This window comes from Tricharina praecox, assembly GCF_024521635.1.
Source record: "Tricharina praecox strain CBS 144465 chromosome Unknown BZA05scaffold_11, whole genome shotgun sequence".
Taxonomy (NCBI): Eukaryota; Fungi; Ascomycota; class Pezizomycetes; order Pezizales; family Pyronemataceae; genus Tricharina; species Tricharina praecox.
Window position 1 is genome coordinate 675,151 of NW_026250413.1, and position 23,320 is coordinate 698,470.

The following is a 23,320-nucleotide window of genomic DNA, read 5'->3' on the forward strand; positions in this document are numbered from 1 at the left end:
GTTGTGTTGTGTAGTTGTGTTGTGTTGTCGTGGTAGTAAAGTAGAGAAATAGAAGAAGAGAAGCTTGTGGTCGAGAAAGGAAAGGAATGTTGCCCCCTTCGCCCACACTCGACGCTAGCTCAACTAGACGCTAGCTGAACTCTACGCGAACCAGACGCAGGCCGGCCGGCAACCACCACTCGACAATCCAGAACAAAAACGTCACCCGAAAAAAAACCCAAACACCACATCCACCTCGCCCCTCCACCAAACAGCCAACCAACCAACAGCAGCAATCACAATGTTCGGAGGAGGTATTCTCGATCCCAGGAAGCATAGGAGACGGACGGGCTTGGACTAATCAGAGTGGGAGGAATAGCACCGCCACCACCCAGCATCGCCGAGGTCAGGCAGCAAGAGGCTATGGCCAAGAGTGCTATCCAGTTCACGGCTGCGACATGTTTCCTGCTCTACCTCTGTAGGTTCTCCTTGCTGTGAGGTGTGGGGCTTGGGCTGACATGGGGTATGCAGCTCCGTTCGCGGTTGAGTACGTTCAGAAGCTTCTTTAGATTGCGGACGTAAGGAGGAATGGGTGGTGCGTGAGAGCGAGGGGACCCCGCGTCACGGCTGTATTATAAGACGGGTACGGAGCTCAAACAATTTTCATGGTTCGGATATAGTCCGCACAGTATCTCGATTCAATGCAAAGCTCCCATGCCTCATGCCCAATCGTCATTATCTACCACTACACCCTGATGCACATCCAGGTATGAAGGATTTATAAAAAGAAAGGAAAAGAAAAGAAAACGCGGTTCCCTTGCAGATATCAATGTTGTTCGTCAACCACTTCGACTCTACAGCTATCATAGAAAGCCGTGACGACCCTGGTTCGCCTCCTGCCATTCGGCAAGTGACTTTTCGATGGCGAGGACTTCTTTGGTCAGGTGTGCTAGGCCATCGGAGTTGCTTCCCAGTAGCTAAAGGTAGGTCAGTAAATGTACTTGTTGCGAAGAGCTGCGTGAAGACTTGCCTTTCCGGTTATCTGGAGCTGGTTCTCATCCCAGACGATCTCGACCTTGCCCATGCTCTCCTCCATGACCCGCGCCTTCTCCTGAACCACCATCATGCGCGCCCAGATTTCGTTCATCCTTCCCGTAGCGGCAGGATCCTGAACATTCTTGGCTAAGCCTTCGAGCCGCTTCTTCAACATCTCCTCTTCCGGCTGGAGGGCGTATCCCCGATTCTTGAGGACCTGCACCTTGGCCGCCAGAGATAGCGCGCGACGAGCAAGTGCCATGTGTCTCCGTCGGCAGTCTTCAAGTTTGATGCTGGTGGTCAGATCGTGCTGGTTCAGGATCGCAGCGAGCTTCTCCTGGATTGTGTGTAGCGATGTACGGAACTGATTGACCTGGCCTTGCTGGGATTGTACTCGCTGGTCAAGGTCCTTGAAGCCGTTGGCCCGAACGGGTACGCAGCTGTTGTAAGTCAGTGATGCCGCAGGAATGCCCGGAGGTGATGTCCTTACGCATCATTGGGTCGCTCGGCCCACGCTTTCTCCCATGCCTCGGTGTCGTCACCGGGGGGCTTTTGGTAAACCACTGCCCGTTCCTTGCCGATGTGGTTGTAGAAGTAGTATTTGAACGCGTAATCGGGGTGGGTCACATCCCACGAACACCTAACCCGGTAGATCTTCTCGGTGGTAGCATTTGATCCTACGGAGGGTCAGTCGGTGCTGGACTTCAAATAGCGATACTGAATATACCTTGCTGTTGCTGCTGCTGCATCTGCTGCTGCTGCATGTTTGTAGCACCCAACATGCCTCCTCCTCCAAATTGCGACTGCCCGAAAAGCCCTCCGCCCTGCTGTTGCTGGGGCTGCTGCTGGCCAAAAAATCCTCCTCCCGATTGTTGCTGCTGATTCTGCCCACCGAAAAAGCCTCCGGTCTGTTGCTGTGGCTGCTGGGTTGTCTGACCAAACATACCAGCACCATTACCCATTTGCTGTTGCTGGTTTTGTTGTCCGAACAACCCACCACCCTGCTGCTGCTGCTGGGGCTGCTGTTGGCCAAAGAGTCCTCCCGGCTGCTGAGGTTGTTGCATCGACTGTCCAAATAGGCCTCCACCGGACTGCTGCTGCTGAGGTTGCTGCATAGTCTGCCCGAACAATCCTCCACCTGACTGTTGAGGTTGCGTAGTAGTCTGTCCAAACAGCCCACCTCCAGACTGCTGAGGCTGCTGCTGTGCAGTCTGGCCAAATAGTCCTCCTCCCCCGGTCTGCGGATTTGTCTGTCCGAACAAACCGCCAGTTTGCTGCTGCTGTTGATTCGTTTGACCGAAAAGACCACCGGATTGCTGAGGCTGTTGCTGCGTCTGTCCGAACAGTCCACCTGTTTGAGGCTGAGTTGTGGTCGAGCCGAAAAGGCCGCCGCCGCCGCTAGACTGTTGCTGACCGCCGAAGAGCGACATTGCTGTCGCGTTGGAGGGGGTGATGCGATGAGTAGCTGGTGGTGCGTAGGAGTGGGTGTTGAAGATTGGTGGTGGCAATCGAAGGGGATAGAATCGCTGTAGCCGTTATCGTGGTTGGCGCAAAAACGCTCTTACTCTACTCTTTTTTTTTCTCTTTCGTCCCGTGCAGCGTCGTGTTGAAGAGTCGTGTTGAAGAGTCGCGTCTTGTCGCGGTTGCTATTGTTGCTATGCTACGTTCCCACTGAGCCAAGCCCTCCAATATCGTAAATAGCCGGCTTAGTAACCCGCGTCATTGCGGGAACAGCGAATGTGGAGACCAACCGGGGGCTTTTCCACGAAACATCCAAACCTCGAACCTCGAAAACAATCCATCCCCGCCCAGGCAATTGGCTCTCCGACCGCGCACTGCTCATCCTAAAACACAACCATGGCCACCAACCGGGAAGCTATGTGAGAAACCTCTGCGATCTCAGACTCATCACGAAAACACGGAGATGGTTTGCTGACCCCGCGCGCGCGCATCCGCAGCTTCACCCATGCTGTCCTCATCGATAAGACGCCGATGCCCGACCACATCCCCAAGGTGGAGGAGGTCGGCGCTTCCTCTGCTCCACTGACTTCCGCGGCGTTCTTTATCGGCGACAAGTGCAGGCCCTACAACGAGGACTACATGCTCTGCAAGGCCGAGGCACAGGGACGGGGAGAGCTGGACTGCTTGAAGGAGGGGAGACGGGTTACGCGCTGTGCGGCTTCGGTGTATGTTCTCTCCACTCGAGCAGCTAGGAACGTTCCGGGCGCGCACGGGCTAACGGGGGTGTAATGGTAGCATTGCCGATATCAACAAGCACTGCCTTTCCGAGTTCAGAACGCATTGGCAGTGTCTCCAGAACAACAACATGGAGCTGTGGCACTGTAGGAATCAGGAGAAACCGTTCAATGCTTGCGTTTTCGAGAAGCTGGTCAGTGTTCAGAAGCGCATATATGCGGTGCTAGTCCTTGCTGACCTTCTACAGAAACTCTCCAAGGTCATTCCCGACACACCCAAGGGGGAGACACCGATACACCTCCGCTCCAGCACCTTCAAATAGACCCTTAGATGTAGTCATGGTTTGGCGGGAAAGGACGAGGAGCTTCAACCGTTAACCGTCATATACCGGGCGAAAGGCTGCTGTCGGGGACGGGATTGCTGTACCATACAGGCTTCAGCAATAAATGGGGCGGTCCATCTGTACACATTACATTGCGCAAATTCTAGTATTCTGTCTATGTTGAGTTTTTACCGAAAAGTAGAGCTGTGAGGTATCTAGAGCTTGGGGGGTATCCAGTGAGATTCTATGCTTGACATTTACGTCAACCATGATTGGAAGCCAGTGAGCAAGGCTCCTGTGGCCTCAGCCTCAGCCTTCTCCGCCGGGTAAACACGCGATGTGCGTCAGCCACCGCTAGCCCCGATAGGGTCACGCCACATAAACACACAAACACACACACACACAATAGCCTCATCACGTGCCCTCCGGATTGCCACCAACGCACAAAACTGTGACTGCTCCTCCCCCAACCCTCGCTTCTCGCCCAAGATACTTGCAACGAAGCGCGAAGAGCAGCACCCAAGTCCAACCTTGAACTGCGAGACCGAACCCAACTAACAAACCACAGTCCAACGCCGCAAAGAGTACGTATTTCGCGTCCCCCAAAATGCTGAATGGACATATCGCTAATTCTAATTCCTTCGTGACGTTTCAGTGCAGATGTGAGTTTCCCCATGAACCCCAGCCCGCGACCGACGACCTACCTACACACGACCCTCTACCGAATCGGAGCGAGCCGCGGCATAAGAAACGAAATGGAAGACTGACGGTGGTCATCACACAGCTTCGTCAAGACCTTGACGGGCAAGACCATCACCCTTGAGGTCGAGTCCTCCGACACCATCGACAATGTTAAAACGAAGATCCGTACGTCACCACTATCGTCCTCTCCCCGCGTCACGAATCAGCCAAGAAAGTGCGGAAAGTTAACGGTTATGGTGGAAATGCAGAGGAGAAGGAGGGAATCCCCCCGGACCAGCAGCGCTTGATCTTCGCCGGAAAGCAGCTCGAGGACGGCCGTACCCTCTCTGACTACAACATCCAGAAGGAGTCGACCCTCCACTTGGTCCTCCGTCTCCGTGGTGGTGTTATCGAGCCCTCCCTCAAGGTCCTGGCGTCCAAGTACAACTGCGAGAAGATGATCTGCCGCAAGTGCTACGTACGCGATCCCACACTACCAAATCTCCATACGCGTCCTAATACTGACGATGATCATGCAGGCTCGTCTTCCTCCTCGCGCCACCAACTGCCGCAAGCGGAAGTGTGGACACACCAACCAGCTCCGCCCCAAGAAGAAGCTGAAGTAAACGTCTCGCCCCTGCAAAAAAAAACCAGGTCAGGAGTTTGTTCTTGCGGTGGGAGTGTCTGGGCTTTTCCTTTTACTGCTGCTTCATTTGGGTCACACATGGGTTCTGTTCAATAACGAAATAAATGGTTATGGAATTCCCAATCCTTCGACGTGATGCGTAGCACATGTCTCGTATTGAGCTCGCCAGTGATATGCATCTCTTAAGTAACGCCAAAGTATCCAGAATCTATGGCTTCATGATTCAATCTATTATAATACAGGCCAACTCAACTCCACCGTGGCACCATGAGTCGACCTCAAGCATCCATAGCACATCTCCCTAGGCACTTCATCCCCATTCTCCTCCGCCCCTAATGTCAGACCATTCCCACCCCCATCCACAGACAAGCCGCATAGCGTACAACACCTTCTCTCCTCTCCCACCGTCTTCAACCGATCCCCCATCCTGACCACATTACTAACCGTACTGGGATACTGCACCTCCATCGTCTCAAAGTACTGCGTCAGCAGTTCCCCCACGGTGATATTCCTGGCACTGATCGCATTGGCCGCACTATGCCTTTGCCTCCCCTCTTCCGCCGTACACAATCCCCACAGACTCGGTTGCACTACATCCTTCACAAACGTTACCAATTCCTTCTTGAACACATCCCTCAGCGGATGGTAGCTCAGCACGCCCTCGTGTACTCCGTCCTGTGTGAGAAACGGCAGGCTCGCCCCGCGGCCCAGGGCGGAGGAGGTGAGGATTTGCGACGCGAGTGTAGTGGTCGAGCTCCCCCAGAGTATCCCGGCGCACCCGTGCTGAGCGGCGAGACGCTGGATCAATCGCGTGCGCAACACCCGCGCGAGGTCTTCTCGGCTGGTGGGACTGGGGAGGGATTGCAATGTCTGCCGCAGACGGGCGGCGTTGTCTTCCCCGTCCCCCTCGCCGGATCCTTCGCCGGATCCTTCTCCTTCAAACGAGTATATTTCCTCCAACTTCACAACACTGTACTCCCCCGCCTCCGGAAATCGTTCGCGTATCGCGGCGAGATCTGCCGCCGGCGGCGCGCGCGCATTGAGGAGCGACTCGTCGATGTGCACGATCTTGAGGGTGTAGCGTGCGCGGCTGACTTTTTGCCGTTGCGTTGTGAGTGCGGTGGAAAGGATCTGGAGGAGCGCGGTGGAGGAGACGCCGAGAGACAGGGGAAGAAGGAACACCGGGATTGAGCCGTTGGGGAGAGATCGGATCTTGTACGATTCTATGCGCTTGATGCATTTGGACCGGATGTAGTGGGAGAAACAGTCACTGCGGCCGGTTAGCTGGGTGAGCTGGGAGAGGGCGCGAAAGCGGACCTGCAGTGGGGATCGAGACGGAGGGTGTAGATTCCGGGGTTCTCTTTGCAGCGCGTGCATACAGCCGCCGTCGGTGGTGGTTCTGAGGACATTTTTCGAGATATGGTCGTTGGTGGGGCGGTGCGACGGCCGTGGGGTGACTTGAGGCTCAAGCTAGTTAAAATCGAAAGCTGAAACGAAACGCACCACCACGCCAAAAGAGCCGCGTCGTAGTCAACTTCACGTTCACAATTAACTACACCCTACCTCCCCAGCACCAGCACCAGCACAGCCACCACCCTACATCGCAGCACCACCACCCCATCTCAATCAACCACCACACAAGAACACATTCACAATGGGCAGCATCGGAATCCCCATCAAGCTCCTGAACGAGGCCCAAGTGCGCACTTCCCCTCTCGGCTCTCTCGAGCCCTTGGAAGCTGACACCCACGACTAGGGCCACGTCTGCACGCTCGAACTCACGTCGGGCCAAATTTTCCGCGGCAAGCTCATCGAGGCGGAAGACAACATGAATGTGCAGCTGCGCGATATCACGGTGACCGCGCGCGACGGCCGCGTCTCGCATCTCGACCAAGTGTACATCCGCGGATCGCACGTACGGTTCTTCATCGTGCCCGACATGTTGAGGTACTTATCCGCCCGCTACACCAGTAGGAAATGGGCTGGGATGGGATGCTGATACAGGATTGTGCAGGAACGCCCCAATGTTTAGATCGAGGACGGTTCGTGGACGAGGTGTGGGTTTGGCCAGAGGAAGAGCTACGGTGAATAGGGCGAGGGGTCAGAGGGCTGGTCGTGCGTAGTTGTGTGCTTTGTCGTTTTGGTGATTGCTCAATGCAATTGCGCTCTCAGCGGATCAGGTATGATTGGGGCTGTAATATTAGGTGCGAATATTGAGCTCATTCTTCACATAGGCGAGTGATTGCTTGTGCAGAAACCAGACTTCTCGTTCATTCGCGATCGTACATAAGAGCAATTGAAAATTTGATCCTCCTTCTTGAAATCCCCTGTCTTCCCTTTGAGACGGACCTTTCACGTATACATGTTCAGCGTAATCCCGCTCTGAGGATCCGTCAATTCTGGGCAGACGTTAGTATATGCATGGCCAATCACCCATTCACTTCGTCCGGAAAACGTGATACTCACCGAACCAGTGGAAAAACGCCAACCCTGGGCGACTCGCTGCCACCTCAAAGTCCATACGCTGACCACCCTTGCACGGGATTGTAGCACCCACAACCATTGCATCTCCACCCTCCAGCGGTTGCTATGCCCTATCAGCCCCCCGTTTCCCTACCATTTCGTTTCACGGGGTACTCACCGTTATGACGAACTGCGGCTTAACCGTCGTCCTCGCGGGCTTATTATTCCACGACGTGCCACCATTAATGATGATACTCTTGAGGCTCCAGACATCCAGCTTCCCGCTGCCGACAACAACCCACTCATAGCCTCCCACGTCGTCTTCCTTCATGGGCAGGCGGAACTTGATCGAGCAGCGCGTGCCGACATTCGCGGGAACGTCGAAGCCCACGAGAAGCCGCCATTCGTTGCCGGCGCTGGGGCCGTTGTAGGAGACGTCGCCTGTGTATTGCGTGGGGAAGGTAGTGTCGGGGTCGTCTTGGAGGATTGGGACTGGGGATCGTTAGTGAAGGGACGACTGGGGGGAGGGGGGGGGGGGGACCGAGGTAGTTGGGGAAGACAACTCTCTTGAGGGAGGCGGCGGATACGTCCTCTGCGCCTTCTTCGGCGATGGGGGCGCTGAGAGTGCTGGTGAGCGTCAGGAAGAGGGTCAGGAGGGTGCCGATGAACTTCATGTTTGCGGTGAGGAGACGATAGATATGCTGGACGATGAGGGTGAATTTATACACCGATGGCTCCTACGGAAATAACGGCATGATCTTCCTCGTATGCCGTCTGATCAGATGCTCATATCAAGGTTTGGTTCTGTGGACCGTGGAAAGGATTGATATGAAGTAGCCTGATGCCGTGAACTATCAGCTATCACTGTTACCCACGTGTATACAGGACCCTCCTTCGTGGACCGATATTTCCGCTCACTTCCGCCAGCTTTACGAACCGTTGCTACTAGCATGTAAGGTACAGCAGGTAGTGCTCTGGTAATACGAAGAAACCGTTGATATATCGTAATTTTAGGGACGTAAACATCCTACAGGGCCACAGACCGTGGTATCCGGGAGTTCCGATTCAAATATAGAGTGGAAACCGTGGAAAAGAGCGCCGGAGATGGTATCATATTCCGCAGCTGGCCAAGCACCCGTGCGTGCTCGTGCTTCCATGTGGCTGTTTCGCTTGAATAGTGTAATGTAGAACTGAAGCTGTATCTGCAGGTGTCCGTACCGGCTAGGTAGTCGAGGACCACGGACTGTGTTGTGCGCCTGTGTACCTTGAGATGTTTTTGCAGATGATACCGATAGAACCGTTTCTGTTCACGTGCAAAAGGTCTAGAGTGTAGCAGACTCGTCGGACGTACTGTACGTGTAGGGAGGATGAACTTCATCCGTGTGTGTGGACTCAATTGCGGGCATACTGAACGGACTGACCTTTGCTTCCGATTATAGCCCTGGCCTGTCCCCATGCCGATCAGTTCAAGCTCCCTGGCTGGTCCCGTGCCGTCTCGGCAGGCAGGCAGGAGACCACCCCGTCTCGCCACTTTCCTCCGGTCCGCTCCGGTCCGCTAAGTTCCCGTAACGTAATAATCGTGCATACCACAACCACCCGGGGAAACGATCTCCAGCTGCAAACGTACTACCGACCTAACGCCCGGTTTCGGCCCTGGACCCGGCTCCGGACCCGGGGTCGGACGGTAGCATAGGCGGAGATGCACCTACCCCTTCGTATTTGTCGTCTATAGACCTAGCGGCGAAGTCGGATGCCGGCTTGGACTTGGAAATCTCGTGGTAAACATGCCACTGCTCGAAGGCACCGGCGGTGAGGGGGTGCTGCAAGCTTCCGTACTATGAACCTAGGTCAGGTCCTGAGATACTTGAACTTAGAGGGTAAACGGTACCGTTGTAGGAACACACCCGTGGGCTCAGCGTTTTCACATGGGCGATTGAGATGGCTGGACAGCACGGGTGAAGTGGTAGCAGCAGGACGGCAAATGGCTCCAGCACAAAAGAGCGCGCGGCATGGATACTCACTTGCATTTGGTTCGATGGATTCGGGTTTTCACTTCACTCCACTTCACTGAAATCAAACGAAACGAAAGGTGTGTAAAGACAGTTGATTGCAAATAAGATAACTTCATGAAGTTTTGCAGTGGGAACAAGAGCAGCAGTAACGAGTAATATCAGTCGTAGCTAAAGGCGGTAGTATGTACTCCCCTCTCCCGCATTGTCATGGAACTCCTCCCAGCCCAAATCCCCTTCTCCACGACTCAACCTAGTAAAAAAGCGAACCAGCGAAAGAAATGAAACAAGAAAAAAAAAGGAAGATGCGAATGCAAGTAACGCCCGTGCGAAAAGATAAGAGAATCAACCCAGTCATTACTCCCTCAAGATTTTTGTTTCCCACTTCGATCCATATAGGCTGTCGTGACATCTACAATCGTAGGTGCAAGTGAAAGCCTAAGCAGACTCACATTTGACCTTGACTTTTCTCTCGGCCTCGTCGTCCTATGATGTCTCATCAGTACTGCTTAAAGAACAAGGGGATGGATAGGAGGAGAAACCCACCTCGGCCTTGCGTTTAACACCCACACTCTCGGGTGTACCCCCTCTACTTCCCGGGGCAGCCGCACCAGCACGGTCTTTACTAGCTTCTGCATGACAGCTGGCGTGGTAGATCCTATTTCCGACCTGCTTGGCGTCCATCCAGACAAACTCGTCGGTCTCGTCGTGCCAGACGTACTTGAGCTCCTCCTGACAGATGGGACACACCCTGTGCGTCTCGGTTGCATCGGGGACGACAACGTATTGGCGTCGGAGCTCTTCGGCAGCGGCTTGCTGGGTCTCCTGTTTTGGTGCGGAGGAAGCGGCCTCGGCGTCGGCAGTCATAATGTCTTCTGCTTCATCCGGAGTCTTGATCCATTCCTGCAAAAGGATTAGCTTCTCCACGGCCGTGATTTGGTGATGGGGGGGACACATACCTCTTCGTCAACATACCAACTCCTGTTCTGACCACGCTTGACACTCTCGGCCATGCGCTGGTGCACACGGAAGTGCCAATCAAGATGCGCCCTCTTCTCCGCGCGGCCTTTCTCCGAATCTTCAAAGCGTCTGGCGCAGGAGCTGCACTTGTTCGGGAGAGTCTCATTCAGTCTGGGGATGAGGTGCGGACGAGGCCTACAAGGAAAGCCCGAGAACGGTCCAAAATCAGCATATGTACAATCTCGGTGCGACAATTCGTGTTTTCCTTCAAGTTTTGTGGAACAAGTGGGCAAGGCCACAGATATGGGAGAAATGAATGAAAGGTGAGTGGGAGCACACTACATTTTCAAAGAGAGCGATTTCATTTCTACATCGATTGAACGCCAGTCCCTTGCTCTGTTACCTGTGTTCGACTGATTCTGCTGACGGTGGTTCGCCGGCTGTGGCTGCTGGGACATCACATTCCTCGGATGCAGTAATGGAAGAGGAAACGAGAGAGGCTGTCCAACTGGAGGGGGAGGGGGGGGGAGGGGGGAGGTTTGGTAGCAGTCCAGCTTTTTGTAGGGAAGCGAACAAAGCCGCTGGATCCATGTTACCAAAGTTGGGCATTGCTGGCGGTGGCGGAGGTGGTGGCTGGATGGGCGGCGGGACCATCATCGGAGCCGGAGGTAGTGAAAAGGAGGCCGGCATACCCATTGGCGGCTGAGAACCTGGAGGAGGGAGGGGAACCGTGGCCAGGAGAGAGGCCAAATCCTGAGTGCTCAACATCGGCAATGGCGGCGGCATCTGAGGGGCGGGTGGCTGTGGCGGCGGTGGAGTCGGAGCCATCACCGGCGGCGGTGGAGTCGGGTTGGCCAGAGCCCGGACCTGATCTCGGATGAGTACAAGCTGGGCTTCGGGCAGCTGTTGAGTCTTCAGGATGTTCCGGAGGTCAACCAAGGCCTGTAGTCGCTTCTGCAACTCGTGATTCTGTGGCTCGCGTTTAACGGCCGTTTGACACGAATCAATGAGGCGGAAGATATCACTTTGCAACGTGTCTACATTTCCACCAGCTTGTGGCGGTGGGCCCCCCTGAAGGGGAAGCTGCTGCAATCCCCCAGAAGCCGAAGCGTTGCCCATGGCCGACTGAGAAGACATAGATGTATAAGCCTGCGTCCCCCCCAAATGGTTCTTATGCCCACCCACCGCAGTACCGTTTTGCTGTGCCTGGGGTGTTCCAGTAGCACTTCTGTGATAATCCTCGTATCCATGGCCATTAGGATGTGGTGGCGGAGTATTTCTGAACTGTTGCGGGGGCGGGGTCCTGCCGACCGCTCTGTCCAGACCGAGGGCCTGGCTCTGTCGCATCTGTTTCTGCTGAAAATGCAGCGCCGCGGTCCGAGCCTTGATCAGAGCATTGTCGATTTTGCGTGTGACCTCCTGTCCAAAGACCGGCGCTGACGAGGTCGAACCTGGAACTGCCTGCTTCCATGTCTGGAGCATCTCCTCGAGTTTCCGTCGCACCGGTTGTTCAACCACTATGTATGCATCCATGAAGGTCTGGTACAAGTTCCGCTGGAAGAATAGGGTGTAGGGAGTGCCGACATTTTTGGCGATAGAGTCGAGAAGGTACAGTGCGGGGAGTTTTCGCGACGGTGCGGTCTGGAGAAGTCGTTAGCTCTCCTGTTGTCACGGTAACTTTGTCATCATATATTGGGGGGAGGGTGGTTTATATAGAACCTGACTCAACCTGACGACGGGTACCTACACCGGGGGAGAGTGTATGAACCTACATTATGGATGTGCTGCTCTAGTGTCCTGGCAATCGCTTGAGCTGCATGGATATTCTCCCTTGCGATGACAGTGAGATTGCTAATTTCGTACCTAGAGTTGAAAGACAAATCTTCAAGCGAGGCCTTGTAATCCTCCGCCAACTCATCAGAAGACAAACCTGACATTGCCTTGTTGTTGAACTGTGTGTATGTTGAATATTGTGTGTATAAACGCGAGCCTGAGGAAAGAAGTCGTGTGTCGGAGGGTGTTCGGGCGAGGATGCCGGGAGTTGGTGGTGTTAGTGTTGAAGTTGAAGTGAGTAGGTGAACAAAGAGTGCGCAGACAGACAGGCAGTTGGAGGCACAATTGTAATCGCGACAACAGCTTTTTCTTCTTTTCTTCTTCTCCTTCTCTTGAACTTCTCCGTTCTCTTCTCCGTCGTCCTGACACTAAACGGTTGCAACCTAACTACGCAAAGCGAGAAAGAAAAAAGCAAGATAGATTTGGTATCGGCCAGGAAAAAGAATCACACAATGTCCAAATGTCGCGATTCTTGATCCTTCAGACCCTGCGTTCCCTTCTATTCCTCTTGCTTTTGCTTCTGCTCTTGCTGTGCCCGGATGAAGGAACTTCTGCCACAGACACACACGCGTGCTTCTCTCTGTCCCTATGAACTACACGCGAAACGGAGCGAGGGGGGTGGTTAGACCAAGACTGTGCGGGAAGTTGTCGCGCCGGGAAGACTCGGTGGAAGAGCACTGTCGGTGGAAGAGTCGACCGGCTTTGTGATTTGCGTACGGACGAAGGTGGCTGTGGAGACGTGGAGGTGGTGATGAAGAGAGGTGGAGTCAGTGATATTGAAGGTTGAAGTCGGAGATGAGGTTAGGGAACGACGAATGCATGTTGACCGGCCTCTGTCGACGCTGACTCATGCTTTGCCAAGCCACATTGCCCACAAACCGATGATTCACAGACAAAGAAAACTACAGCGACAAAGCTTGCAGATTCATATGAAGAACAAATAACCGCCAAGTTTAGCATGTATTGAAACATTTGGGCGACGTGGTGTGGACTATCGGTCTTTTTCGTCGTGCGTGGGCCCGGGGAAAGGAACAAGCCGGGGGCGGGGGTTCAAAGCCCGTGCAGATTTTAGCTCGCGTTGCAACTTTTTTTTCTCGCTTCCTCTGCTTATCACTCGCCGTGTTTTATACATCGTTGATACGTCCCTCAGTCCTCTCCTCCTTCTACTCCTCCTCCTTCGTCTTGCGCTCCACGAACTCCTCAGATTCTCACAATCACACGAGCCCTCTCCTCTCCTCCCACCTCCTACTACGCAAACCTCGTCCACCATGTCTCCCATAGCAGCATCCTCTTCGTCGGCGAAGTCGGTTAAGAAGGAGTCGACTCTAGCTCGTCTCCTCGGTTCTGGTACGTTCAGCTCGTGGTGGAATTGAAGGATTACACACGCAATCACCGCCTCTGCCCCTCAATGGCCATTGCTAACACTCCCCAGGCTCCGCCGGTATCGCCGAGTTGGCCATCTTCCACCCCGTGGACACAATCGCCAAGCGTCTGATGTCCAACCAGGGCAAGATTTCCTCCAGCAACACTCTCCGTACAGTGATCTTCAAGGAGTACGCCTCTGCCACCGTCGGGCGCAAGTTCCTCTCGCTCTTCCCCGGTCTCGGATACGCCGCCGGCTACAAAGTTCTGCAGCGCATCTACAAATACGGTGGACAGCCTTTCGTCCGCGACTACCTCGGAACCCACCACGGCGACAAGTTCGACCGCACCTTCGGCAAGGGTACCGGAAAGGCGATCATGCACGCCACCGCCGGTTCCATCATCGGTATCGGAGAGATCGTGCTCCTGCCCCTTGACGTCCTGAAGATCAAGCGCCAGACGAACCCCGAGGCGTTCCGCGGCCGTGGTCTGTTCAAGATCATTTCCGACGAGGGTTTCGGACTCTACCGTGGATGGGGCTGGACCGCCGCCCGTAACGCTCCCGGATCGTTTGCGCTCTTCGGAGGTTCCGCATTCGCCAAGGAGGCCCTCGGCATTGCCGACTACAACAAGGCTACCTGGAGCCAGAACTTCATCGCGTCGATTGCTGGTGCTACCGCATCCCTAGTTGTCTCAGCTCCCCTCGACGTCATCAAGACCCGTATTCAGAACCGCAACTTCGAGAACCCCGAGAGCGGCTTCAAGATCATTACCAAAATGATGAAGAATGAGGGTGCCACTTCGTTCTTCAAGGGTCTTACTCCTAAGCTGTTGATGACCGGACCTAAGCTCGTGTTCTCTTTCTGGCTGGGTAAGATCTCCCGTTTCCCCACATCCACTTCCCCGAAGTACGGCTGACCATATGATAGCACAAACTTTGATCCCCGCGTTCGACAAGATTTTGTAAACACCTCCTTCCTCCCTCCTTCCCAATCCCGCTCCACCCTACTCACCGATTTATACCCCCTGACGACTCGGAGCAAACGGGACGGAAAACTTGCAATTTACTACGGCGTACCAAAAAAAAAACTGATTTGGTGGAATTGGATGGATGGATGCACATGCATGTGTATTGTATTATTAGGGTAGACTTCGGAATTGCGTTTTTTTGTTTTTTTTGCTTATGGGATTCGGACAACTGTTGGTTTGTTTTTTGCATACCTTTGATGAAAGAAAGTTAGTGATGAGACCGGCGTAAAGCATGGATTTTATTTATTCTCCGCTCTAGAGAGATGGGTGTATTTGTATGTACGTACATAGAGAGAGAGAGGTATACCTGGGTAGATTGGATGGTGATATGATATCCACGCTTCGAGTTCAGATCGGCTCCTCCCTTCCACCTATTTCTCAGCTCGTGATATCGATTAGAACTCGTCTAGGTACTCTCTCGCCTAGGAAGAAAAAGTAACGATTTCAAAGGAGGGTGTCGAGCTATTAGTATTGGCCGTCATTCACTGGCCACTCCCTTGTCTGACGATCATGGAATTCCCCAGCCTACGACAACCGGCAGCTACCGTAGATAGTCTCCCCATTCCAGTCCAACTGCCTGCAGTTATGCCAAACAGATTATTCGGATGACCCTATGTACACAGCTCCGTGGCTGTGGCTGTGGATCCGAGTCCGAGTCTGAGTCCGAGCCTCCGAGGGTTTCCCAATTACTCCAATGCAGGAACTCAATCCTCAATCGCAGCCACCGCCATAAACACCATCCATACAAACCAGCCCATACCCCGTCCATATCGTGACTTCTCAGACATCCATATGTAGATGCTCCGTACATCATACGGAGTCCAACATTCTTCGGAAAATCTTTGTTCCGGTCACGTGCTGTACTCAGAACCTAGACGCGCTAAACGCGTACCTGTTCCATGATGGCCTCGCGCTACGACGTCGTGCTGTGGGATGGGATGGGACAGACGCCGGTCAACCACTTGGCAGTTGGCACCGGTTCGAGCATCGCCTTGTGGGCACTAGAAGATCAAACGCGTGAGCCTATCCACCTCATAGTCAACTTCGGTCTTCATGCTAGTTTGGCTGGCTGGTGCAGTGTACCTACTACCGACTGGAGATTTGAGGGTGATCAACGGAACGGGACGTTACGGGAGGGGGTGAAGCTTCAAGTAGTTCTATGAATGCAGAAACCCGACGACCAGCCTCCTCTTATCTTGCATCCAGCCGTCACTTTGGTCATTACTTCTCGCTGCTTCATAATGTAGATTCATGGCAATACATAAATACGCGCGTGCCCCGGCCCCTGGGCCGCCAGTCAGTACTCTAGATCCTCTAGTAGTGGTTAACCAGCTTCCCCACACGATGCATCTTCACGAAATAACAATCCCCACCTTCTTGATAATGCAGCTGCCACTCCTATCAGCGTTGCGCATATTAGCGTCGGTATCCTCACCAATACCAACACAATCGTGCCCACGCGCCGTAAATATTTCCACTAGCTGGGATCTTCTGGGGCCGTTCCAGCTAGGTACACGCGGTAAGCCAGCCAGCTAAGCCAGCTAAGCCAGCCAAGCACCTAGCCGCGTAACCACCACCAACTAACAATGGTGTGCCTCTCCAGAAGCCGAATGGACCGGCGACCCAGTCTCGCGATACGGCGGGTTCGGAGCATTGAGCTTCTCCTCTAACGGGAGCTTTCCGAGTGCCCTGGCCCCGAACGGGACCGCGGGCTGGTCGGCAGCTACAGCCTCTGGCGGAAACGTCCTGGTCTCCTTCCCGGAGGTGGACTGGGACGCCCTCCGGTCCGTGTACGGCTGGTCGGCGTTGCAGTTCCAAGCTTGGGCGCGCGGCGAGGTGGTGTTGTGCTCCGAGGCGACGGTGGCGCTGTATATCTCTGGCGCGGCTGCGGAGTTCAGTATTGCGGGGAGACGACATGTAGGCGGGGATTATTACGAGTTCCGCCGCGCCCCGTTGGTGGTCAGGCTGCCTGCCGGAAGGCATGCTATTGATGTTAGGGTAACGCATGATATTAGAGCGTTTGGGGGCGTAGATAGTGTCAAGTTTAGGGTTGAGGCAGTGGTTGTGGAGGGTGGAATGAGCGTGGGAGAGGGCGTGGTGGTGCCTGATGTGGTTGAAGGAAGATTGGTGGGTGAGTGGGTGAGTGTTCCGGTCCGGAATGATGGCGTGGACTGGATCCAGGTGGTGGGTGTACGCGGAAAGAGAGTAAGTGGATACTCCCCCACTATCAGTGGAAATTTCTAACCGGAAGTTTCTGAAGAATTCCACCAGAGTGGCGGGGTTCGAGTCGGTAAGATTGGCACCCGGACAGTCCAGGCCGATCAAATTTCGGGTTACAGACGTCCCTGCCAACACGACGACCTTGGAAATGGTGTTGAGATATCGGCGAGAGGGCGGGATCGAGGATCACGAAGTGCCGGTCACCAAGTATTTAAATCTCATCGAACACTGGTATCAGCCACAGAAATACACGTAAGTGCAACCCATATTCTCTGATTGGCCTATTACCAACAAGTCAGATTTCTGCACCCATCCGGTATAGTTTCGTATGCTGTACTTAGACCGCCGTCTCCAAACGCTCCATGCAAGGCGGTACTGGAGAAAAAACTGCCTATCTTCCTGTCTCTGCACGGGGCTGGCGTGGAAGCAGATAACCCACAATCCAAAGAGTCTTATGACGGGCTTCCTGATCTCTGTGCATGGCTCGTACTCCCTAGCGGAGGAACCACCTGGAGTGGTGATGACTGGCGTGCGTTTCCAGTCACCCTATACGCCTTCCCTTCCGAAGATGCTGATTGATTCACAGATAGGTGGGGATTCCCCGATGTCGAAGCTGCGATTGCGGCGATACCTCGATGGATGAAGAAGGTGAACTGGACACGGCAAGGCGTACACCTTGATAGATGGGTTGTCAGTGGCCATTCAAACGGCGGGCAAGGGACTTGGTATGCGCTCACGCATAGGTAATCCGATATCAAAACGCTTCAAGGTGGAAATCCCCAAGATTAATGGCCTGTAGGAGTGACAATATCATCGCCGCAGCACCACTTTCGGGATACCTTTCCATTCCCGTGTATGTGCCATACCACATGTGGCATGAATCCGATCCTCGAAAGAATGCGATAGTCCTCGCATCGTTGAACAGCTATAAGCACGAGCTCCTGGCTCCGAATGTGCGAGGCACGCCTGTATTGCAACAGCATGGAAGAGACGACGATAACGTTCCGGTCTATCATTCCAGACGAATGCATCAGCTTATCGCAGAAGAAGATTGGTTGACTGAGTATTGGGAGATTCCGCACAAGGGACATTGGTGGGAGGGGGTCATGACCGACAGTAGACTGCCCGAATTCCTGAGACACCATCTGAACGACAAGCCAGTGGTTCCAGAGTTGCCTGATAAATTCTCGCTAGTTGTGGCAAATCCTGCAGATATGGGCTCAAGAGGTGGTATCATTGTGGACCAACTTGAAGAACCGGATAGGTATGTACATACCGATTCCACACCGTGCCCCGTGACGGCCTTTCTGACTTGCCATCCCAGAATCGGCCGTATAGACGTCGAGGTGCAAGGCAGCACCTGGTCCCTGACGACTTCGAACATCCGCAGATGGCATTTTGCGGGACTGAGGTCATATACCAGCGAATATCCGGAGCGAGTGATTGTCGACGAGCAAGCCGTCGTTTTCCCGGCTGTCTGGAATCCTTCGTCGACGGTTTTGCTTTCGAATAGCGGTTCTTGGATGGTATGGTCATGGGACTAGAATTTCGCCGATGGTTGGCATGGCTAACGATGCGTTGTAGGTTACGGAAGATGCGGACTGGCGAGAGGGCGAGAGGGCTAGACGGCAGTGTGGTGCATTGGACGCCTTCCTTGCTTCCCGCGGACCGTTCCGCATAATGGTTCCCACAGGAGCAACTGCCTTTGAGCGGGCTGCAGCACTAGACGTATCGAGGAACCTCTATCAGTTCTTCGCAGCAGACACCGAGATTACCAGCCAGCTCGAAGATACCAGCGCCGATGGCAACGCAGTCATTTTTGGCCGACCATCGCCAGATCTCGCATGTGCCACCGATAGCTTTCCCATCACCATCTCGGACAAGGCCGTTGAGATCACCGATGCGATGGGCAAGACAAAGCGGCTAAAAATTGAAAGCGGAATGGGCGCAATATACATCTGCCCTCTCCCCCGGGGACGGTTGATGCTCGTGCTGTGGGGAGCAGACGAGGCCGGCCTGCTTGCCGCTACTCGCCTCTTGCCGCTCAGGACCGGAGTGGGCCAGCCCGACTTTGTTGTGATCGGGAGAGACTCGAGCTGGGCAGGGGTGGGCGGAGCAAAAGCACTTGGAATGTTTGACTCCACATGGCGAGTCTCAAGGGCTTCGTATGTATGAGCCTCGCTGTTGTCTTTCATCCAAACAGACAGCCGAGGCATGATCAAGACGGCACGAATTCCAGCAATGCACGTATGCACAAATGCATGCAGACACATACAGAATACCATCACGTGCCTGCTTGATACTGTTGTACTATTGCATCTGTGCCGTAGACCTCTCCTGCGCTGCTGTTCTGTTTGCCGAAGGGTGTTGCATGCATCTTGCATCCTTGTATTTAATACATTCATACATTCAGATCGTGGTTCACATCTTCGACATAGAGACAATCATTCAACCAAAACAAACACTCTTCTTCTCGTTTCTGTGCACAGCAACAACACAACCTGCCCTACTAACAAGCAACTCACAAAATTTCCTCATTTGGACACAAATTTGGCCGACTCCAAATTAATTGAATTCCCATAAAAAACCCACGATTCAACCCTCTTCTTCCTTTCCCCTTCCTCCTCCCTTCTTCTCTCCTCCTCCCTTTCTCCCCTAACTCCCTTCAAATCTTCTAAATCCCTACCACCTTTCTACAGGCTTCTCTGGTGCTGTCCTCACCAAACCTACTGTTCCTACTCAACGTCCCAGCCCTCTCTCTCTAACATCTATCCCTCCTGAACTTCAGGAATCCTTCTACTTCCATCCTCAATTCTCTCCTCTTCTCCTCCTTCCTTTGCAGACCAGGTTTGCAGACCAGGCCCATTTCAAGCATCAATCCATCATCAAGGAATACATCTACTGCTACAGCAGAATGTCCCTTGAGATGGAGCAGCGTCGCTCAATGGAACAGGATAAGAACCTCTTCATCCATGAAGATTCTCCTGATGGGTCCATGAAGGCCATCAACCCCTCCCAGGTATGTCTTCACAACTTATTACCCTCTACATCTTTCATTCCACTTTTCTCTATTTGCTGCAATTGTTGTGCTTTTTCCATTTCATCTCCATCCCCCCTCACGTCTCCCTGTTTACTTCCACTCCATATCATCATTTCTATCTTTCCTTCCTACATTAGCTACAATTGATATCCTTGCTATTCACATCTTCACCTTCATCCCATCTTCCAATATTCATCGCTCATAACATCTCCTACACACTCACAATTGATACCCTTGCTATTCACATCTTCATCTTCATCCCATCTTCCAATGTTCATCGCTCATAACATCTCTTACACACTCTCATCTCTTTGGATTCTTCTTGTAATCACTACCTTCTGCATCTTCACTTCTTACTATTAATATTATGATTATTATGTTCTGCTTTTTTCATTTTCTTTCCAACATCTACCACAATGACCAATCTTGCTTCTGCCTGTTTCAGCCTGTGTGATGATGCTGACACTGCACCAGTCTGCAGGAGAGGTGAACACGACGGATGGTGCTGGAGTCGAGGAATTCGTCCCACTTATGACTTCTAAGATGGCCAACATTGGCCATGGTCACATGATGGTACCTTCCCATCCTATTTGAGTTTAAACTGACATCATAGTTTTTTGTTTGTTCTTGCATTTTTATTTTATTTTTTTAACCGTCTGCTGACTCGTTATTCTTACACAGGATTCGAGCTTCATGAAGCACAACCATGCCGCCCGAGATACGACCAAGTCCGAGAACGCCGATGTTCGTGATCTCCTCGCGAAGCTTCAAGAGCAGCAGCGCCTTATCGATCAGCAGCGGGACGCCCTCGAGAGGAAGGACCGTGAGCTAGGCAAGGTTAGGTTCGATCCTCCGTCTGGCCGCAACAGCTACAATACATCGCCAGCCCATGGACCAGGAGAGTCTACTGCTGGAACGATGAGATCTATGTCTCCGGGTACGAGGTATCCCGCCGGACTCGTCGTTCAGGACATTAAGGACGTCAACCGTCTCCAGTCGGAACTCATGGCCGCCAAGTCTCAGATCAATGTCATGAACGAGGAACTTGCCCAGACTAGGATCACCAAGCACACTCTGGAACAGGCTATGAGTCACTCTGGCGATGATCACGTTGGTCTTGAAGATGTTTCGGAGCACACTTTGGCCACCTTGCAATCCAAGTTCGCCCAGCTGCCCCGACCGGGTGCGGAGAGAGCCGATACGTGGCCTTCTGCTGGATATGACGAATCAAGCTCATCGTCGATGGAGTTCCGTGAGCCTCATTCCATCTCTGCCGGCCCCTTTGCCGGGGCGTCCGGAATCTGGGGATCGTCTGGAAAGAATGGCCTATCCCAGCTGCCCTCGATGCCGCTGGCCAACCCAGTCGATCTACAGTTCCCGGGAGCTCCTGGTCGGCGTTCGTCCGGCATGGAGCCGAGTGAGATTTACGGTGCAGGAAACCGTGTTTGGAATACCCAGGGACACCGCTCCTTTGCCTCCCAGTCGTTGGCGGGCCCGCCACCTATCAGCACCGATCCGCGTTACTTCAATAGTCGTCGAGCATCATACAACCCAGGTGCCATGCCCTTTACCGCCTCGGTCGATAGACTGTCGCCATCGGCGCAGTTCAATCCCAGTCCTATCGGAACACCGTTGGCCACACCTACTGGCAACGACTTTAGTGCAGCTTCTGCTGCGGCGATCTGGGGTTCAGGAGTTCAGGTATATATCTCTCTTTCTTTTTTGCTTCATACATATACTTAAGCACTTTCCAGGTACCGGGCTCTGCGCCCCCAGGTCCCGGACAGACTTATGTCTCTACAATTGAGCCTCTCAACTACCGTCGGCTCTTGGAGCGTAGTGTCAACTGCAATTGGAAGTACATTGTCGACAAGATTGTTTGCAATAACGATCAGCAAGCTTCAATCTTCCTTCAGCAGAAGCTGAAGATTGGCACGGCCGAGCAAAAGCACGCAATCGTGGATGCCATCGTCGCACAGGCTTACCAGCTGATGATCAACCGCTTCGGAAACTTCTTGGTTCAGCGTTGTTTTGAGCATGGTACGCAGGACCAGATTCAGGGAATCGCTAACGCTATCCGTGGAAACACGGTGGCGTTGAGCATGGACGCTTTCGGCTGCCACGTTATCCAGAAGGCTTTCGACTGTGTCCCGGAGGAGTTCAAGGCCACGATGGTGAGCGAATTGCTTCGCCGCATCCCGGAGACGGTCATCCATAGATGTGAGGTCCTCTTCCCCCCGTCCTTTCTCTCCTCTCTAACTTTCTCAGATGCCTGTCATGTCTGGCAGAAGCTTTTTGAGCTTCGCTGGGCCGGATCGCCCCCACAAATCATGAAGTATGTCAACGAAGCCCTGCGCGGAATGTGGCACGAGGTTGCCCTCGGCGAAACTGGATCTCTAGTTGTGCAGAACATCTTTGAGAATTGCCTGGAGGGGGACAAGGTTGGTTGATTTATCCCACCGAGAGGTTCAATAACTGATGACTGGAATAGCGTCCATGCATTACCGAGGTGCTTGAATACATCGATCTCATTGCCCGTGGTCAGTTCGGAAACTGGTGCATCCAGCACATCTGGTATGGTGACTTCCCTCCTAACCTGTAGCACCCTTTGCTCATGTACGCCGCCATACAGCGAGCATGGAGCTCCACACGATCGCAGTCGTGCCATTGATGTGGTGATTCAGAATGCCCCGGAGTACAGCATGGACCAGTACGCTTCGAAGGTCGTCGAGAAGTGCCTCAAGGTCGGCGGCAATGAATTCTTGGATAGATATCTGGACCGTGTCTGTGAGGGCCGTCCGGATCGGCCCCGTATTCCGTTGATTGATAGTATGCTCCCTACACTGCATCCCGTGGAGTGCTCATTCTGACATCCCTTGCAGTTGCTAGCGATCAGTACGGCAACTACTTAGTGCAGTGGATTCTTCAGCATGCTTCCATGCAGCACCGTGAGCAGGTTGCCTCTCATATCCGCAAGCACATGGTCTCCCTTAGGGGTAGCAAGTTCGGATCTCGAGTCGGGATGTTGTGTTGCAACCCCATCTACAACCGTCAGACTCCTGGCCCGCCATCTCCCACGGCGCGCTTCAATAGGTTCGGATTTCGCTAGTCAAACTTCTTGATCAGAGCGTTAATTCCACACTTAGACCAACCTAATGGCTGATTGGGACCTTCGTTATCAACGACGTTCCTTTCTTTGGATTTCTTTTCTTAAATGATTTTACTTAGGGTTTCTTTTCTTTTCTTTTTCCTTTTTTTTCCTGCTTACGTTTCCAAGTTTGCACACACAGGATGAGAAGAGGACCCAAGGAGGCAGCAGGTATCATTTTTCGTTGGCGTTCACAACGCACAAGTCTCCTCGAGGGATTTGACGTTTTTTCTATATTTTTTTTTGCCTTCTTACCTTGCGATCCATAGATCGCAACATAGCGACGATACCTTTTCTTTCTGCGTTTCCGTTCTGTTCATTCTGTTCCTATTGTGCAGCAGTATCATCTTAATTCCCGAAATCTGCGGGGTCGTTTGGTTAGCAAAAAAAAAACTCA

General features: G+C 53.3%; 11 protein-coding genes across 11 annotated transcripts; 7 read left to right on the top strand and 4 right to left on the bottom strand.

Annotated features, from left to right (window-relative positions):
- Positions 1-280: 280 nt before the first annotated feature.
- Positions 281-548, top strand: BZA05DRAFT_444787 (uncharacterized protein; the record flags this gene model as incomplete). The annotated part of the gene is made up of 3 exons (XM_051486940.1): positions 281-293; positions 359-457; positions 511-548. 3 exons carry the CDS (start codon positions 281-283, stop codon positions 546-548), a joined length of 150 nt encoding a protein of 49 aa, XP_051339740.1.
- Positions 549-842: 294 nt separating this feature from the next.
- BZA05DRAFT_373207 (nucleoporin complex subunit 54-domain-containing protein) lies at positions 843-2,657 on the bottom strand (the record flags this gene model as incomplete). Its single annotated transcript, XM_051481723.1, has 4 exons — positions 1,742-2,657; positions 1,505-1,691; positions 981-1,454; positions 843-945 (listed from the first exon to the last, which is right to left on the bottom strand). The coding sequence occupies exons 1-4, from the start codon at positions 2,442-2,444 to the stop codon at positions 843-845; spliced, it is 1,467 nt and encodes a 488-aa protein (XP_051339741.1). The 5' UTR covers positions 2,445-2,657.
- A 114-nt stretch (positions 2,658-2,771) lies between these two features.
- BZA05DRAFT_397331 (uncharacterized protein) lies at positions 2,772-3,760 on the top strand. The gene is made up of 4 exons (XM_051483602.1): positions 2,772-2,894; positions 2,973-3,200; positions 3,271-3,403; positions 3,458-3,760. Exons 1-4 carry the CDS (start codon positions 2,872-2,874, stop codon positions 3,530-3,532), a joined length of 459 nt encoding a protein of 152 aa, XP_051339742.1. The 5' UTR covers positions 2,772-2,871; the 3' UTR covers positions 3,533-3,760.
- Positions 3,761-3,941: 181 nt separating this feature from the next.
- Positions 3,942-5,052, top strand: BZA05DRAFT_397333 (ubiquitin-related domain-containing protein). Its single transcript, XM_051483603.1, has 5 exons — positions 3,942-4,116; positions 4,188-4,194; positions 4,317-4,399; positions 4,483-4,691; positions 4,753-5,052. Coding segments are annotated over exons 1-5 (387 nt in total). The 5' UTR covers positions 3,942-4,115; the 3' UTR covers positions 4,840-5,052.
- An 8-nt stretch (positions 5,053-5,060) lies between these two features.
- BZA05DRAFT_397335 (uncharacterized protein) lies at positions 5,061-6,299 on the bottom strand. Its single transcript, XM_051483604.1, has 2 exons — positions 6,177-6,299; positions 5,061-6,129 (listed from the first exon to the last, which is right to left on the bottom strand). Exons 1-2 carry the CDS (start codon positions 6,266-6,268, stop codon positions 5,091-5,093), a joined length of 1,131 nt encoding a protein of 376 aa, XP_051339744.1. The 5' UTR covers positions 6,269-6,299; the 3' UTR covers positions 5,061-5,090.
- Positions 6,300-6,513: 214 nt separating this feature from the next.
- On the top strand, positions 6,514-6,982 carry BZA05DRAFT_337424 (small nuclear ribonucleoprotein smD3-like protein; the record flags this gene model as incomplete). Its single annotated transcript, XM_051480855.1, has 3 exons — positions 6,514-6,558; positions 6,616-6,806; positions 6,874-6,982. 3 exons carry the CDS (start codon positions 6,514-6,516, stop codon positions 6,980-6,982), a joined length of 345 nt encoding a protein of 114 aa, XP_051339745.1.
- Positions 6,983-7,101: 119 nt separating this feature from the next.
- BZA05DRAFT_40207 (ubiquitin 3 binding protein But2 C-terminal domain-containing protein) lies at positions 7,102-8,172 on the bottom strand. The gene is made up of 4 exons (XM_051484068.1): positions 7,864-8,172; positions 7,501-7,814; positions 7,326-7,446; positions 7,102-7,258 (listed from the first exon to the last, which is right to left on the bottom strand). The coding sequence occupies exons 1-4, from the start codon at positions 7,994-7,996 to the stop codon at positions 7,212-7,214; spliced, it is 615 nt and encodes a 204-aa protein (XP_051339746.1). The 5' UTR covers positions 7,997-8,172; the 3' UTR covers positions 7,102-7,211.
- Positions 8,173-9,769: 1,597 nt separating this feature from the next.
- On the bottom strand, positions 9,770-12,228 carry BZA05DRAFT_444794 (uncharacterized protein; the record flags this gene model as incomplete). The annotated part of the gene is made up of 6 exons (XM_051486941.1): positions 9,770-9,817; positions 9,878-10,234; positions 10,291-10,486; positions 10,866-11,416; positions 11,477-11,932; positions 12,064-12,228. 6 exons carry the CDS (start codon positions 12,226-12,228, stop codon positions 9,770-9,772), a joined length of 1,773 nt encoding a protein of 590 aa, XP_051339747.1.
- A 980-nt stretch (positions 12,229-13,208) lies between these two features.
- BZA05DRAFT_353112 (mitochondrial carrier domain-containing protein) lies at positions 13,209-14,866 on the top strand. The gene is made up of 3 exons (XM_051481333.1): positions 13,209-13,471; positions 13,557-14,357; positions 14,416-14,866. Exons 1-3 carry the CDS (start codon positions 13,393-13,395, stop codon positions 14,451-14,453), a joined length of 918 nt encoding a protein of 305 aa, XP_051339748.1. The 5' UTR covers positions 13,209-13,392; the 3' UTR covers positions 14,454-14,866.
- Positions 14,867-15,820: 954 nt separating this feature from the next.
- BZA05DRAFT_397346 (uncharacterized protein) lies at positions 15,821-19,098 on the top strand. The gene is made up of 8 exons (XM_051483605.1): positions 15,821-16,034; positions 16,119-16,720; positions 16,776-16,987; positions 17,035-17,264; positions 17,322-17,478; positions 17,535-17,999; positions 18,060-18,261; positions 18,320-19,098. The coding sequence occupies exons 1-8, from the start codon at positions 15,860-15,862 to the stop codon at positions 18,908-18,910; spliced, it is 2,634 nt and encodes an 877-aa protein (XP_051339749.1). The 5' UTR covers positions 15,821-15,859; the 3' UTR covers positions 18,911-19,098.
- A 551-nt stretch (positions 19,099-19,649) lies between these two features.
- BZA05DRAFT_425525 (armadillo-type protein) lies at positions 19,650-22,884 on the top strand (the record flags this gene model as incomplete). The annotated part of the gene is made up of 8 exons (XM_051485964.1): positions 19,650-19,754; positions 20,250-20,348; positions 20,457-21,462; positions 21,552-21,995; positions 22,044-22,216; positions 22,267-22,349; positions 22,408-22,604; positions 22,658-22,884. The coding sequence occupies 8 exons, from the start codon at positions 19,650-19,652 to the stop codon at positions 22,882-22,884; spliced, it is 2,334 nt and encodes a 777-aa protein (XP_051339750.1).
- Positions 22,885-23,320: the final 436 nt, after the last annotated feature.

What these genes read in the sequence shown, in the direction of transcription:
- BZA05DRAFT_40207 (XM_051484068.1), bottom strand. Translation starts at nt 7,996, where the DNA reads ATGAAGTTCATCGGCACCCTCCTGACCCTCTTCCTGACGCTCACCAGC. An exon ending in AGCCGCAGTTCGTCATAACG is followed by an intron (nt 7,447 to 7,500) that starts GTGAGTACCCCG and finishes GATAGGGCATAG; the next exon opens with CAACCGCTGGAGGGTGGAGA. An exon ending in GGCGTTTTTCCACTGGTTCG is followed by an intron (nt 7,259 to 7,325) that starts GTGAGTATCACG and finishes ACGTCTGCCCAG; the next exon opens with AATTGACGGATCCTCAGAGC.
- BZA05DRAFT_397335 (XM_051483604.1), bottom strand. Translation starts at nt 6,268, where the DNA reads ATGTCCTCAGAACCACCACCGACGGCGGCTGTATGCACGCGCTGCAAA. An exon ending in CGTCTCGATCCCCACTGCAG is followed by an intron (nt 6,130 to 6,176) that starts GTCCGCTTTCGC and finishes AACCGGCCGCAG; the next exon opens with TGACTGTTTCTCCCACTACA.
- BZA05DRAFT_397333 (XM_051483603.1), top strand. An exon ending in CAATGTTAAAACGAAGATCC is followed by an intron (nt 4,400 to 4,482) that starts GTACGTCACCAC and finishes GTGGAAATGCAG; the next exon opens with AGGAGAAGGAGGGAATCCCC. An exon ending in TGATCTGCCGCAAGTGCTAC is followed by an intron (nt 4,692 to 4,752) that starts GTACGCGATCCC and finishes ATGATCATGCAG; the next exon opens with GCTCGTCTTCCTCCTCGCGC.
- BZA05DRAFT_397346 (XM_051483605.1), top strand. Translation starts at nt 15,860, where the DNA reads ATGCATCTTCACGAAATAACAATCCCCACCTTCTTGATAATGCAGCTG. An exon ending in GTTCCAGCTAGGTACACGCG is followed by an intron (nt 16,035 to 16,118) that starts GTAAGCCAGCCA and finishes GTGCCTCTCCAG; the next exon opens with AAGCCGAATGGACCGGCGAC. An exon ending in CAACTTGAAGAACCGGATAG is followed by an intron (nt 18,000 to 18,059) that starts GTATGTACATAC and finishes TTGCCATCCCAG; the next exon opens with AATCGGCCGTATAGACGTCG.
- BZA05DRAFT_397331 (XM_051483602.1), top strand. Translation starts at nt 2,872, where the DNA reads ATGGCCACCAACCGGGAAGCTAT. An exon ending in ACGCGCTGTGCGGCTTCGGT is followed by an intron (nt 3,201 to 3,270) that starts GTATGTTCTCTC and finishes GTGTAATGGTAG; the next exon opens with CATTGCCGATATCAACAAGC. An exon ending in CTTGCGTTTTCGAGAAGCTG is followed by an intron (nt 3,404 to 3,457) that starts GTCAGTGTTCAG and finishes GACCTTCTACAG; the next exon opens with AAACTCTCCAAGGTCATTCC.
- BZA05DRAFT_353112 (XM_051481333.1), top strand. Translation starts at nt 13,393, where the DNA reads ATGTCTCCCATAGCAGCATCCTCTTCGTCGGCGAAGTCGGTTAAGAAG. An exon ending in AGCTCGTCTCCTCGGTTCTG is followed by an intron (nt 13,472 to 13,556) that starts GTACGTTCAGCT and finishes AACACTCCCCAG; the next exon opens with GCTCCGCCGGTATCGCCGAG. An exon ending in CGTGTTCTCTTTCTGGCTGG is followed by an intron (nt 14,358 to 14,415) that starts GTAAGATCTCCC and finishes ACCATATGATAG; the next exon opens with CACAAACTTTGATCCCCGCG.